Raw genomic sequence first — 16,893 nt, forward strand, 5'->3', positions numbered from 1 at the left:
GAGCTGCAGTTACCAAAATTGGATATTGATCAACCTCTCACAGTGATGTATTTGGGTTAGCTGCAGAAACACTTTTTTATATTAATATAAGTAACTAGAAAAATGTAGTCTTTGTTTAAATGCTCTTTTTATTGCCTCTTATATTTATTGAGCAATATTCCTTACCAACAGTGAATAGGAAAGGTGGTGTTGCCCATAGCAACCGATTTTATTATAACTGTTTTTTGTCTTGTGAAGCTTACCATATTAAATCAAACATCTGATTAGTTGCTATGGGTAACACCCCCTTTACCTCTTCACTTGTTTTTATAAATGCTAACCAACATTTTATAAGATTGTTTACTTGTTGTTTAGATGAACAGCCGATGACAATACAAACAATAGCACATATTTCATTTCAATTAAAACACATTTCTTTGAAAGCTATGACTTCTTTTCGTTGATAATTTTTTCATATGGGGATAATTATGAACGTGTCGCATGCAGATTTGTGGTGAGAATGAGTAATGATTACAATAATGGAATTGTTAAAAACACATTTTTAAAAAAAATTGGTAAATAAAGTTAGCAGTAATATCTTATTTATGGTGACTTATTTATAAAATAGCACTGCAACACACAAGTGCACTCTGCAGTGGGTTTGATGTTTATCCTACAAATACTTGGATTTGATGAAAGGACAGTTCAGCTGAAAACTTTACCTTACAGCTATCATTGTGGCTTAGTAATCTATACACTTGTTTATTGGAAAGTACATGTTGTCTCTTGACCACTGAAATGTATGCCCGTAGGACAAAATATCGACATTTATAAAAATAGTTTGTTAACATAGTCTTTCAATGACATCGCTGTTGATTTGTGGTTATTACACTTTCTTAGAATAGTATGCAGTTTTGCTATTTAAATATACAAAAATTAATATGTGTGACTGCAACAATAGATTTTATCTTTCAATTCACCTAGAATTGTACTTACAGAAGTAAGCAACAGGGTACTCAACATAGGAAACAGAAATAAACAGATCAATGGCTTATTGACAAATATCAAAGACTTGTTATTGACAATTAAGAAGAAGATGACTGGCAACACAAGTGATAAATAAATAAATAAATGAATGAATAAATAAATAAAAAAAACAAATAATAAAAAAATATGCCCATGAATGCTGAACCTGTAATTTGACAAATGGCAAAAATAAAGATTGTTATTTATCTAGAAAAATTATGAAATTAATCAGATATTCACGTAATAATGGACATCTTCAGCAAAGTAAATTTGTCTATAATAGTGTCTATAAATAAAATAAAAAATTATTAGTGTGTTATCCAGTTCATGGTGGTCAATAATTATAGGTAATTGATTTTCCACTCATTAGGTATACAGTACAAAATACCTACAGTATATTACAACGTTGCAAAACATAATATTTGTAAGAGAGTAACGAATAAATTATGTTCCCAAATGTATATGGTATGTTTTTACATGTTTACCCATTTTAATATTGTATTTTTTATTTTTGTATAACTATGTTTTTTAGATCGTTATAAGTGTCATTTATATTTTATAGCTTTTTAAAAAATAATATTAATATGCCACATTAACTAAGTCTTATTTATATTGTCATCAACAGCAGATTTAAACCACACTATTGCTATATTTTCTATAGCTTTCCATTACTATACTTATCTGATTTATTTTAACCTGTTTTGGAGAAATAACAGCCATTCCCTTCTATTTTCTGTCATATTATAAATGTACCATTTATTAACATGCTAAAACTTTCTCCTGTATTTTCTGAATACAAAACCGGTATTTTAGACATATCCTTTTATGTCTTCTCTATAGTTATTTCTCCCTGGTGCTGGAATCTTTTTAATTGCTGTTAATAAATCTGTGTTATTTGTAGAGATGGTCACTGACCCCCGTGTTTTGGTTTTGGATTCGGTTTTGGATCTGGATTACCGTCGTGTTTTGGTTTTGGTTTTGGTTTTGCAAAACTGCCATTGCGTGTTTTGGTTTTGGTTTTGGTTTTGTTTGGTTTTGTTTTGCTATTTTTTTGGAAAATCCATGTTTTTGGGCCTAAATTAACCCAATTTAGTGCTCCAACTGTTTTAGAGACAAGTAATCTAATTGTTGAGGTAATAAATCATCCAAAAAAACAGTTTAATTCTTCGTTGGTAGGCCTATTCTACACACAAAACAGATTGTCTTCCTCTCCATCTATGCATATTGGCAATGCAGCCATCGTCTTTGAATGTATATTACACCCTACACTTATAGTTAAATATGTAAAGAAATGGAAAAAGCCAGTTTGGTTTCTGTCTCTCAAGGCCCCCCTCCACTTGTATAAAATACCAAAAAATTCAGCCATTATAGACTGTACAATATTAATTGACATGGAGAAAGCCAGTTTGGTTTCTGTCTCTCTAGGCCCCCCTCCACTTGTATAAAATACTAAAAAATTCAGCCATTATAGACTGTACAATATTAATTGACATGGAGAAAGCCAGTTTGGTTTCTGTCTCTCTAGGCCCCCCTCCACTTGTATAAAATACTAATAAATTCAGCCGTTATATACTGTACAATATAAATTGAAATGGACAAAGGCAGTTTGGTATCTGTCTGCATCAGATCCTCTCTCCACTAGGAGTAAAATAGAAAACTATTCAGCCGTTATATAATCTAGAATATAAATAAAAATTGAGAAAGGCAATTTGGTATCTGTCTGCATCATAATCATCAACATCATCATTAGCGCCCTCGTCGCCTACACAAATCTCCCCCTCATCCTCTTCTAATTCCAAAGTGGCATCCTCAATTTGGGTATCACCGGCTACACTCGGGCTATTAAGGCACACATCAGCAGAATGCTCACGATTAGACATCCCACTGTTGGATGGACTCTCCACAGGGATTGTTGTCATTTGTGAATCAGAGCAAATATTCTCCTGTAATGCCTCACTGTTATCTTGCAGCTCGGCTTTGACGCGTAACAGTAGTTGTGCACCAATTGTAGGCTGGGTAACTTTTTGGGATCTGCCACTAATAGCCAAAGGTGAAGGCCTCATTCTCTCTTTGCCACTGCGTGTGTGGAATGGCATGCTTGCAATTTTTTTTTTATCGTCACTTAACTTTTGCTCAGTTACACTTCTTTTTCGCTTCAATACAGTAAAAATTTTTGGGGTTTTTGTTTTTTGCACTAATTTGAAAACACTCTGTTGTTTGACATCGCCTTGGCCAGATGATGTACTGGGAACACTAACATCAGGACTGGTGACAGAACCTGGTTGCTCATTTAGATCATATGTGGACTGCTTTGAATCCATTCTGAGCGCAAACCACTGGGGAGTGCTAAAAATTATTTAGTAGATTCTGCTGACAGTTATGACTTTTGACAGCCAGAAATATTAATGCACAATTAGGGAGGACACCCCAAAAACACTGAGGAGTGCTAAAAATTATTGAGTAGATACTGCTGACAGATATGACTTTTGACAGCCAGAAATATTAATGCACAATTAGGGAGGACACCCCAAAAACACTGAGGAGTGCTAAAAATTATTGAGTAGATACTGCTGACAGATATGACTTTTGACAGCCAGAAATATTAATGCACAATTAGGGAGGACACCCCAAAAACACTGAGGAGTGCTAAAAATTATTGAGTAGATACTGCTGACAGATATGACTTTTGACAGCCAGAAATATTAATGCACAATTAGGGAGGACACCCCAAAAACACTGAGGAGTGCTAAAAATTATTGAGTAGATACTGCTGACAGATATGACTTTTGACAGCCAGAAATATTAATGCACAATTAGGGAGGACACCCCAAAAACACTGAGGAGTGCTAAAAATTATTGAGTAGATACTGCTGACAGATATGACTTTTGACAGCCAGAAATATTAATGCACAATTAGGGAGGACACCCCAAAAACACTGAGGTGTGCTACAAATTATTTAGTAGATACTGCTGACAGATATGACTTTTGACAGCCAGAAATATTAATGCACAATTATGGGGGACACCCCAAAAGCGCTGGGGAGTGCCAAATATGAAGAAAAAATAATAAACCTCTATCCTCCTCTCTGCACTAGCGATTTTGGTTAGAGCAATTGCAAGAACAATATGGTATTCTCTGTCCCTGCTCTAATTAGCCTATGACTACACCCTGCTCTCTCCCTCTGTCAAATGGCGATGGATTGCTGTGGAGGCGTGTATTTATAAAGTTGAAGTATCGCGAGAACCGAGTCCCGAGATCCGACGACGTCACAATGACGTTCGGCCTCGATTTGGATTCGGAATGGGCGGGAGAGTACCGAGCTGCTCAGCTCGGTACTCGGATACCCAAAGTTCGGGTGGGTTCGGTTCTCGGAGAACCGGACCCGCCCATCTCTAGTTATTTGTAGTTTATCTATTTTATTCTGATTCCTACATGGAGAGCGCTGCAGCTTACTTCTACGACTATCCGTGATGATAGGAGTGTTACTGATATCCCTATCCACTTGTATTCATTGCTATCTCTTTTCTGTAGTATGTATATTATTTGTATTTTTTCTACTTTTAAAAATATGTTTTAAAACATTCATAATCTAGAATTAAAAGCCTATCTATCTATCTATCTATCTATCTTAGGTCCTTCTTACTGTCTGGGACTTGGTCCACTCATATCCTATGGAAGATTTCTATGGACGGGAATTGGAAGCGCATCAAATTACTACAATAGCATATATGGAGACTTTGTAAGAGTCTGGATTAACGGCGAGGAAACACTCATCATTAGCAGGTAAATGCATATTTACCACAGTATTACAAGCATTATTGAAACAACTAATGCACCACACACGCATGTGTCATTTATGGCAGTCGCTGAATGTCTGGATCCTTGTTAAATTTGCCCACACATATCAGGTGGGCCAAATTGTACAGGTCATTTATTGGTATTTGTCTGTCTGCTACTTAAATTCAATATAGCTTCGACCAACTTTGTTAAATGGCCGTAACACCTTACTTTAGCCTGTTCCAATGCAAAACTCGATTTGTACAAATTTCTGCCACAATTTTCTTAATCTCTGTTGTTAAACTTTCCAGTGCTTTGTGGTGACTATATATATTGACCTGTGTTCTATGTTATTGTATGTTTTAGCCTATAAGTCTATGTATACATGTGAAAGTATTTCATGGGAATGTTTTCAAATGTTCCACTCGTCCAGGGAGTTAAACATATTCATCATTATCATCAACATTTATTTATATAGCGCCAGTAAATTCCATAGCTCTTTACAATTGGGTACAAAGAGTAATAAAACAATACTGGGTAATACACACAGATATAGAGGTAAGAGGGGCACTGCTTGCAAGCGTACAATCTATATTATAACTCTTCCTTCCAAAACTTTACACTCTTCACCTTTAATATTGTCAAAGCATCCTGTAAGCAGGATACATTATGTTCAAATAGATTAGAAGTTACTTTGCAACCTTTGATTTTGATAAAATCTTAACCACACAGTGAATCAACAATACATATATAAGATTGAAAAATATCAGAAATCCCAAAGATGCAAGGTAACAGCTCCCTCATCAGGCAGATTAATATAAATCGGTGACATAACTGGAACTGCAGACCAGGCGTGACGTGTTGTATGCTGGAATATCTGATTCATTCCTATACAGAAATATCTTTAGTGGAATATTTACATTTCTTTATTTAATAGCTGGTAACTAATTCCCTTTGAACTGATCAGAAAGAATTTCAGAAAAGCAGACAGGAAGATGAAAAGAAGGGAATCCCATGGTCTCCTTATACCTGGCATAAATTATAAGTATTGTGCCATGCCATCATACAAAGGGTACTGCATCTGAACGACATGATTATTAAAAATATCTAAATACAGTATATGCATGTTGTATGAATGTTATATATAGTATAAGAGCACAGTCATGTATGCGAATGTTGACTTTAATCAAGTTAATTTTGTGAGACGGGGGCATAGTGTTTGAGGGGCTGCATCTTAAAAGCTATTGGAGCTTTTGAGCTGCAATTTGACATGCAAATGGAGAACCAACTCTGGGTGCTGTATGCCAAATTTCAGAATAAAAGAATTAAAATTGTCAAGTTTGAAACAATTTAAATTTGAAAGTCTTGACTTTTTTCCACTTCCTATTTTGCAAAGTCAAAGCACAACTCAGTGTACAGGGCGTTTTAAGACTAGGCAATTGTTTTGTGACAGTGGACCCCTTTGAGGGGTGACATTTTTGAGAAATGTTTTGTATTTTTTATAATTGAATAAAATATGACCTATTTTAAAAATTGAATTTCATGATGTTGCAAATGCCAAATAGAGGCGTGTGATAGGTGTACTCAAAGTGGCTTTACTTGAGAGTACAAATATGACTCCACATAAACATTTTCTTCACTGAGAGGGAGTGTATGAGACATATTTGTCAGCCACAGGGGGGTGGGTTAGTGTTTTGGGGCAGGAGGAGGCATTCCCGTCACCTCACTGAGGTCACTTAATTTAGGCAGCTCCGTAAGGCCGATCATTAAATAAAAAATAATTTAAAAAAAGAAAAGCGTGGCTTCCCCCTACAAATCATAATAAGCCCTAGTGCTGCCAGCCAAGGCTGGCACTTGCACAATCAGGTAGACAAAAAGCATGGGGTCCCCCCAAATTTACAAATACCAGCACTAGGCTTTGCCAAACTGTGCTGGTGGCACTATAGCAGGAAAATCCACAGCCTGTAGACCCCTTGTCATAATGTCATACCAACCCCAGATGATCAGCACAGGGATGATTTTCCTAAGGAGAACAGGTCCATAAAAAAAATGCGGGCCCCCCTAGATTTATCCAGCCCTGTGCTGATAGGACTAGGGATCTTTCCACACCCCTAGAGAGAACCTCAAGTGCCAGCATGCCCTGGCACCCAGGGCCTGCTGGGACCTTTAGTGCACCAAACCAAAATGTAAATAAGAATGGCATCCTCTTCATATGTAATAAATTCAGAGATCCTTGGCTTGGCAAAATATAAAAGCCCTCATACGCAGATGACAACTAGCTCCTAAAAGCTCCCTGCTGCAAATGAGATGTTCGTGGTGGTTCCGTCATATATATAACAAGGGGATTTCCCACGGCCTGAACTCAAGCCGTGGGACATCCCCATGTTATATATGTATTGCCCAGTAGCCATGTGTATGCTGGTGCTCATAGTGCTTCAAGCACCAGCATGCCCAAACACTTAATTGCAGTTTTGGCATGCTGGGAGCTATAGTGCACCAGGAACAAAATGTATTTTATCATTTTATTATTATTACCCCACACCCACTGAGCTAGAGGTGTTCAACATGAGGCTGGTTAAACCTAGGGTTGGTGGGGGTCTTGCATTATTTTTTTTTAACTGAAGTTTTTATTAAATTTTGCAAGAATTTCAAATAAGGGTACAGAAAAAAAGGGGAGAGGGAAAGACGCTATATTGGGGGAGGGAAGAAAGGGTACATAGTTTGGAAGGAACATAGCAGCAGATCATAAAAGGGAAATCTCATGCCTAAAAATGCAGAGGCAGGTTCACAAAATAACGGTTGCACAGCAACACTTCAAAACTCCTAAACTTGTGTGCATAAAATTAGAACACTCTAGCAAACTAGCACTTATAATCCCAAGGGGTCAGCAATAGCAATCTGCGAGGAATCCTGTGAAGGAGCGCCCTATCCCTCAGTTGTATAGACATGCCAGCTAAGCCATTTCACCAGTGGTGAGGCGGCCGCTGTGGAATATGGCACCCCTAAAGTATTCATCTCAAAACTATAACTCACTTTAGAAATAATCTTAGTCAGTGGGGAGAGGTAGTAGCTTCTTACAGGATTGGGCTATAGCTGCTTTAGTAGCTATAAAACATGTCCCATAACATACAAAGAAAGTAAAAAAAGTGTCTCCAGCCCAAAACCTCAAAATGTACAGAATATGACAGCAGCCACCTATATAAAAACTCAGATCCACCAATGAGTTAAAATCGAAATGCTACAAACAAACATATATGTGGGCAAGGTGCTAATATAAATAATACATACAATATTACATGAATATCTAATGATGTATATATAGGGCTAGATTTACTAAACTGCGGGTTTGAAAAAGTGGGGATGTTGCCTATAGCAACCAATCAGATTCTAGCTATCATTTTGTAGAAGGTACTAAATAAATGAAAGCTAGAATCTGATTGGTTGCTATAGGCAACATCCCCACTTTTTCAAACCCGCAGCTTAGTAAATCTAGCCCATAGTCTCTATCAGATCTCACTGAAATAAAGTTTCTTTAATCGCTTCAAACCATAACCGACGACTATCCTCTAGTCAAAACATGGACATAAACTGGTGGTGATAAGTACTAGTCAGTCTAGAGAAATAATAGTTGATGACAGAGGGTCATTCTTTATTTCTCATGTATTCCCGTGCTGATATATAGAGGGGGAGAAAAAAATCACAGAGAAAACATCATAGTGTAGACTGTTATAAATGCAACTTGTGTTTATAATACTCGTGATTCTTAACATGCAACACCTCACGTCTCTCTGTGATAGTTCTCAAAATTTCCCGAATCACCCTTAAAGGGTGCACACTTACAAGAATGATCTCAGATCATAAGCCTGTAGTATGGAACTCCTCCTTATTGCACTAGGTGGTCTTCCATCCAGAAAACAACCCAGCCAAACTTTGCTTAGCTTTCAAGATTTAACAAGACTACATTGTGGGACTCCTCCTTCTTATTGCACTTCAATGGTTTGCAGGAGTCCATATGGATGTATATGTGAGAAAACAATTAGCACAAAGTGCTTCATCATCACCAACATTTATTTATATAGCGCCAGCAAATTCCGTAGCGCTTTACAATTGGGAGCAAGCATTAATATAACAATACTGGGTAATACATACAGACAGAGAGGTAAGGGGGCCCTGCTCACAAGCTTGCAATCTAAGGGACAATGGGAGTGTGAAACACAAGGGCATGTGCTACATCATATTGCACATTGGACCAGCTAGAATGCAAAGGTAAAAAGTATTGAGTGGGCTGTGTGATCAGTCACACAGCAATGTTGGTCAGAGGGTTGATTCCTTGTGTTAGCTGTGTAGAGGGTGATAATAGGGTAACCTGGCCCCAGGCTGTTGGGGTACACACTCAGTCCGGTACAGCTCTTTCCTTGAGGTGGGCGTCAGTGGAGAAAGACAGCTTTTCACTTATTGTTTACACGCTGTATACCATCTGCCTTATGGTAAGCGTCCAACTTGGACGTGATGTGCTGATATTTTTCGCTGAAATCTTTATGTATTTTTGTACCTGTGCATTTTTTTATATATACTCAGTTTTTATTGTGAGATGTAGGACCTGGAAATAAATTATAATTTTTTTTAGTTAAAAAAGAATGCACTATGTGTGCTTATTGTTTTCTCACATATGGACACTTGCTAACCATTGAAATGCAATAAGGAGTCCCACGACGTAGTCTTGTTAAATCTTGGAAGCTAAACAGAGTTTGGCTGTGTTGTTTTCTGGATGGGAGACCACCTAGTGCAATAAGATGGAGGAGTTTTATACTACAGGCTTGTGATCTGAGATAATTATTGTAAGTGTGCACCCTTTATGGGGGATTTCAGAAATTTTGAGAACTATCACTGGGAGACGTGAGGTGTTGCATGTTAAGAATCACAAGTATTACAAACACAAGATATTGTATGTATTAGTTATATTAGCGCCGTGCCTATATATATATGTTTGTATGCCCCATAACATACCTGTCCCATTGTGGAATAGAGGGTAGACAGTGTACAAATAAGCTATCAAGTATTTGTGTGCTACATGAAAAAACACAAGTATTTTCCTTATGTGCAAAAAACAAAAATAAACAAATTTTCACCCCTTGCATAACAAAAATGGTTTTGTCCAGTAAAGTTGAGTAAGAAAACTTATTCAATTTCTTGCTTAACCTTCCTTAATGAATCAGGTCGTCTGTAAAAGAAAGCCTGATATCTGCATGTAAGTCACTGTGCTGAAAGATCTTGTTTGTTTTGTTTCAGTTGGTTAGTCAAGAGTGACCAGTGTTTAGCTAGAGCCCAACCGCAAGATGTTTATTTCCTTTTGTTTTCTTAGTGTATAAAACTGGCTGATGCCAGTTGCATGAAACCTTTGCACTGTAATTTCTCAGCTGCAATAACACCATCTACCCCAGTAGTACCGGGCTCTGTCACCTGGTCACGCTATGTAAATGGCCACCCCCTGTTGATTCTCAATGTCAAACTTGTGACTCAACGTGAGTCAACCCTTGCATGTGACAGAAAAGCTGGTGGGTATATGTTTGTTGCAAGGGGTGATGTGAGAGAAAACCTAATGGGCAGATAGGGCATCATTTGGAAGGAAGACTGGTAGGCATATTTGTTGCATGTGAAAAAAAAAAGGCTGGTGAGTATTTGGGGTGGCATCTGACATAAAATTTGATAGGCATTTAGGGTGGCATGTGAGAGAAAAGCTGGTGGACATATGAGGTGGCATGTGGGAGAAAAGCTTGTGTGCATATGGTGTGATATGAGAGAAAGGCTTGTGTGCATATGGTGTGATAGGAGAGAAAGGCTTGTGTGCATATGGTGTGATAGGAGAGAAAGGCTTGTGTGCATATGGTGTGATAGGAGAGAAAGGCTTGTGTGCATATGGTGTGGCATGAGAGAAAAGCTGGTCTGTTTGAGTGACGTGGGTGAAAACCTGGTGAGCATAGCGGGATGTGAGTTAAAAGATGGTGGGGTTTGCATGCGATTAAGAAGCTGGTGGGCAGTGGGGTATGTGTGAGAAAAAGACATTAACTTAAAATGGAAAGTACTAGCTTTAGAGAAAATCTGAGGATAGGAGGAATAAGCATCCAACAGAGGCAGAAAAGTTTAATACAGCGGTTCCCAAAGTGTGCGCCGCGGCTCCCAGGGGTGCCGCAGCGCTGTCACAGGAGTGCCGCGGCCAGGGGATAATAAAAACAAGACAACTTACCAGATTGGCGGTGCCCGGGACGCAGCATCCTCTTCCCTCACCGAATGTCGGGCGTCATGTCATCACGCCTGACATATTCAGTGAGAAGCGGCAGGAGAGAGGAGGATGCTGGGTCCCGGGTGCCGCCGCATGTGTAAGAAGATAGAAGAGAAGACAGAAGAAAGAAGGCAAAGTATGGTAAGTAAAGAAATGGAGGGGAAGGTGAAAGGAAACAGCAATGGAGGGGCAAAAGAATGAAGAGGGGCAGATAGTGTGTGGAGGAAGAGGGGCAGGCAGTGTGATGATTTTTGTACATGTTGTTTTATTTTGTTTGATCTTATTTCTCTTAATAGCTGTAAATTATTCTTTGACAGAAATATAATTGAAAAAAGTATATAAAAATATTATTTTACCTTGTATTTATGTATATTATTCTTGCAAACAACTTACTAAGTATTTCTGTCCTGACTTAAATACTTATTACGTTATTTTGACTCAATCACTTAAAAAACGGGACTGCTCGGCAATTATTTTGGAGGGGTGCCTTGAAAAAATTATGTAGACTCTTAGGGGTGCCGCAAATTGAAAAAGTTTGGGAACCATTGGTTTAATATAATGGAACCATTTAAACATACTTGGTTGTTATGGATTAACATACATAGTGGAAGCTAGATGGGCTAAGTGGTATCTGCCATCAAATTCTAGGCTTCTGAATTTGATAACTTAAATATTTTAACTTTACAAAAAGCTATGAAATTCCATAGACAAAACACCTTATGGTCTAACATGTCCTATTAAGGCTTGCTACACTTACATACCATCTAAAATTTTCTCCAGGCCCCCTGCCTCCATTTTCTCTGTATTAATGTAATCACATTTTCTTCTTTACTTTTCTTGTCCGCATCTCTACTTCTTGCTTCTTTTTTCTTCTTTCTATCCTGGACCCTCTTGGCTCCTCTCCACAGACAGCATCAATGTCACAACGGTGCCAGGCACTAGAGGGATGCGGCAGGCAGTGAAATGCAGGATCAATGAAATTATGACATTTAAGGCCTCTGCCTTAATGTATGTGTTCATTGTGCAATACAGGCATGGTATGCCATTGCATCCTTTGGTTAGAATTGACAGCTCCACATGTTGTGAGTGACAGCAATCTCACTCCATGATCACGCTGAATCTACAGTTAACCACAGGATGTGATGACTACATCATGTCTGTATTGCGCAAGGAACACATCCAATAAGGCTTGTGCCTCAGTCGTCTTAATTGCATTGCTTTTTGGAGTTTGAGTGACAGAGTTTCAATAGTTTTTTTGAAAGTTTAGATGGTTTGTAAGTGTAACAGGCCTCAATTGGACATATGGACATGTTAAACTTCTCTGTCTATGGACTATCTATGGACAAATATCAACTTTAAATGTCAGTGTACAAATAAGCTATCAAGTATTTGTGTGCTACATAAAAAAACAGTCAGTACTTAACTTATGTGCAAAACAGAATACTAATTTGCACCCCTTGCATTGTAACATGGTTTTGTCCAGGAGACTGAAATAAGAAGTTTCTCAAGTTAAGATCCTCATGAATCAGGCCCTGTACATATATATATATATATAGACATATATATATATAAATATATAACTCAATATAATTCCAAAGTAACCATGTTCAACCTATATGAATAAGATGTGTGTTCATACTGATTTTAGTTTTTATTGATATACAATGCATCGCTATTTTTGACTATTTTTTTTAATCAATATAATAATATAGCTGCTATCACAGAAAATGGAGATAGGTGGGGGTCACATGGTCAGATGCTATACACTTGTAAATGGCAGTATTTTTTTTTTCATCCAATGATGCACCTATATAATGCAAATGTAAATTTACATTTTTCCCATAGATCTTCAGCAACATGCCACGTGATGAAGCATACTCATTATGTGTCAAGGTTTGGCAGCAAACTGGGACTACAGTGTATTGGCATGAACGAAAACGGGATCATATTTAACAGCAATCCATCTCTATGGAAAACAATACGGCCTTTCTTCAACAGAGGTAAATATTTCTATATAATAACGTACTGTTTGTTTTCTGTGGCCAGTTTTTTCCCCTGAAGCCTCCTTTCTATGGGGTGTGGGATTCTCACTATTTGGGAAATAGGTGATGCATGTTGTCTGCACTCCCATGTTTCCAGGTATACCAGCTAGGTGATACTGAAACAACATCAGGTAAGGTAACAGAATGGAAGCTTTGGCTTATTACATTACATATTAGAAATGTCTTTAAGTACAACATTACAATGATGATAATAGGAGGCAATAATTTTCAAGTAGCTAAGGACAGTAGGAAAGAAAATCAATTACGATCTTATTTCCCACCCAAATCAATTGTCTACTAAAATGCAGGTCACCAGCCAATAAAGAAATCACCTTTTTTCATTTACTAGTAGAACAATAAAACAGATGTGTTGGTTTCCTCCAGGTGTTCTGGTTTATTCCAACAATAGAAATATACTAGTAGGTTAATGTTCTTGTGTGTGCTAGACTGTAACCTCCACTGGGACAGGGACTGATGTGAATGATTAAAAAACATTCTCTGCTGTGTAAAATGTTGATGCTATATAAATAAAAGTTAATAACAATAACAGGTGATTCATACAAAATAAACCAATAAGATTGCAATCTTGGTGAAATATATTGTGCTTAAATTACAAACTACAGTTGAAACAACTTGTGTGCTTGCTAGTAAGTGACCTTGCAAAGTTTTCAAATCACACAATATAGGTGTAGAATAAAATTACTGATAGAGGACTTTATAAATAACATTGCCCAGACATTACAATGCCTAGTAAAAAAGAGTTATATGAAAGGGTATTACACTGCCACCTTCTGGCTAGAGCCAGCACTGCTGCGGCTGTCCGAATTTTCAACAGCTTAGTTAATATTTTGTTGGTAATATCATCATCATCAGTGCAATTAGTTTTTCATGGAAAGAGTAATAAGTATTGTAAATAAATATTTCCTAGATGTTTCTGATCAACATGATATGCCATGTGATAGGGTGGGTGCCTGTCCGTCTCGGGGTGGTGTAGCTGCATACTTACAGACACCTAGATGTGGAGATTTTCATAGTCGCTACCTATGTCTAACTCTGTCCTCTTCCTCCAGGACACAGTAGGTAGTTTCATGAACAGGGGACCCATAGACATAGTTGCTAATTTGAAGAGATTATTTGCCAATACCTGGAAAGGAGTATGTGATTGTAACATATAGAGAGCTATCAATGAAGAGTTATGTAAATTTGACCCACATAGAATAGAAGTAATTAATTCATTCACAGGCCTTTTTTCATAAATCCTGTGGGAAAAAAAGTTAGTAATTTTCTCTTTAGCATAAAATGTAATAATTTTCTCTTATCCTGTTAATTTATTTTTACCGCAATGTGGTTGTGAGACCACACTGTGCAATTGTTGGACTGGTGCAATTAAATAATGGAAACACTGGCGATCAATCGACCCTATCTGCGTTTACAGAGTATCGGGTAAACAGTTAGCTTATGTAGACATAATTGTATTATTATTATCCTGTTAGCCAACAGTGACAAGGCTCAGACTAAGGCTGGGTACACACTATAGGTTTTTTATCCGATTATTGTTCCAGTGACACGATAAACAAATGTTAAGTCCGATATCACATTTGTGTGTACGCTCCAACGATCATGTTTTATCGTTCCATAGAACAGCTTATCGCTTGATTTGATTTTTAAAATGGACTAAGGATCTCTATAAACCACGGAATGAGCCGTTCCAATACTGCACCGTGTATGCACTCAAACTGCAGGATTATACAATCCTGCAGTTTGTAGGCTGTAAGGTCAAACCACGTGCGATGTGGGCTCTATACATCACCACAATGGATTTGAAATGAAACTAACAAGATGGGCTTTAACTGCAGACTTTCAGCTTTAATTTGAGGTTATTTACATCCAAATCAGGTGAACGGTGTAGGAATTCTATATGTGCCTCACACTGTTTAAGGGACCAAAAGTAATGGGACATCCGACTCAAAATGTGTCCATGACCTCGTTATTTCATCATCAATTAAGCAGGTAAAAGGTCTGGAGTTGATTCTAGGTGCGACATTTGCATTTGGAATCTGTTGCTGTCGACTCTCAATATGAGATCCAAAGAGCTGTCACTATCAGTGAAGCAAGCCATCATTAGGCTGAAAAATCAAAACAAACTCATCAGAGAGATAACAAAAACATTAGGTGTGGCCAAATCAACTGTTTGGAACATTCTTAAAAAGAAAAAACGCACCGGAGAGCTAAGCAACACCAAAAGACCCGGAAGATCACGGAAAACAACTGTGGTGGATGACAGAAGAATTTTTTCCCTGGTGAAGAAAAACCCCTTTACAACAGTTGGCCAAATCAAGAACACTCTCCAGGAGGTACGTGTATATGTGTCAAAGTCAACAATCAAGAGAAGACTTCACAAGAGTGAATACAGAGGGTTCACCACAAGATGTAAACCATTTGTGAGCCACAAAAACAGGAAGACCCGATTAGAGTTTGGCAAACAACATCTAAAAAAGCCATTACAGTTCTGGAACAACATCCTTTGGACAGATGAGACAAAGATCAACTTGTACCAGAGTGATGGGAAGAGAAGAGCATGGAGAAGGAAAGGAACTGCTCATGATCCAAAACATACCACCTCATCAGTGAAGCATGGTGGTGGCAGTGTCATGGCGTGGGCATGTATGGCTGTCAATGGAACTGGTTCCCTTGTATTTATTGATGATGTGACTGCTGACAAAAGCAGCAGGATGAAATCTGGGCAATATTATCTGCTCATATTCAGTCAAATGCTTCAGAACTCATTGGACGGTGCTTCACAGTGCAGATGGACAATGACCCGAAGCATACTGCAAAAGCAACCAAAGAGTTTTTTAAGGCTAGCAAGTGGAATGTTATGCAATGGCCAAGTCAATCACCTGACCTGAATCCGATTGAGCATGCATTTCATTTGATGAAGACAAAACTGAAGGGAAAATGCCCCAAGAATAAGCAGGAACTGAAGACATTTGCAGTAGAGGCCTGGCAGAGCATCACCAGGGATGAAACCCAAAGTCTGGTGATGTCTCTGCCTTCCAGACTTCAGGCTGTAATTGAATGCAAAGGATTTGCAACAAAGCATTAAAAAGTGAAAGTTTGATGTAGGATTGTTTAGTTTGTTCCATTACTTTTGGTCGCTTAAAAAGTGGGAGCCACATATAGAAACCGTTGTAATTCCTACACTGTTCACCTGATTTGGATGTAAATTCCCTCAAATTAAAGCTGAAAGTCTGCAGTTAAAGCACATCTTGTTTGTTTCATTTCAAATCCATTGTGGTGGTGTATAGAGCCCAAAATATGAGAATTGTGTCGATGTCCCAATATTTATGGACTTGACTGTATATATTTTCTTTTATCTTTTGTTATGTGCGTATTGTCGCTAACCAATAACGATTGTCGAACCTCGATTTGTGTTTCCAAAGCACAAAGATTTATTCGCAATAAGTAGAAGAATATGCTCAAGTGAAGTAATAGTAAATACAGCCGTTACTTATCGCAGGCGCTCTGGATCCAGTGCAGTCATTCAATCCTGAAGTCTGGGGACAAGATGTCTGCAATCTGGATCACAAGCTGCTGCTTATATACACAATCAAATACAGTAATACAATGAAGATGGTATAGCTTGCATCTATTGGTCCAGGTCTCAGGAATGTCCAAGGGGTTGTCAATCATTGGCTGGTTCATCCTAAGAAATCTAAAGGAGGGGGTCATCTCTGCAGGGGGTATGCTCTGCTCTTCCCGCCAAGATTCCTTAGTCTTAAGTAGTT

At 38.0% G+C, this 16,893-nt stretch overlaps 1 protein-coding gene across 2 annotated transcripts in view; it reads left to right on the forward strand.

Moving 5' to 3' along the window:
- Positions 1–16,893, forward strand: part of CYP19A1 (cytochrome P450 family 19 subfamily A member 1) — a 62,016-nt gene that overhangs the window by 11,726 nt on the left and 33,397 nt on the right. For both annotated transcript variants that reach the window (XM_075207990.1, XM_075207991.1), the window contains exons 3-4: positions 4,639–4,789; positions 12,909–13,063. In XM_075207990.1, coding sequence (XP_075064091.1) covers positions 4,639–4,789; positions 12,909–13,063 — 306 coding nt within the window. The remainder of the gene's footprint in view (positions 1–4,638; positions 4,790–12,908; positions 13,064–16,893) is intronic.

Source organism: Mixophyes fleayi, chromosome 4, assembly GCF_038048845.1.
Source record: "Mixophyes fleayi isolate aMixFle1 chromosome 4, aMixFle1.hap1, whole genome shotgun sequence".
NCBI lineage: Eukaryota > Metazoa > Chordata > Amphibia > Anura > Limnodynastidae > Mixophyes > Mixophyes fleayi.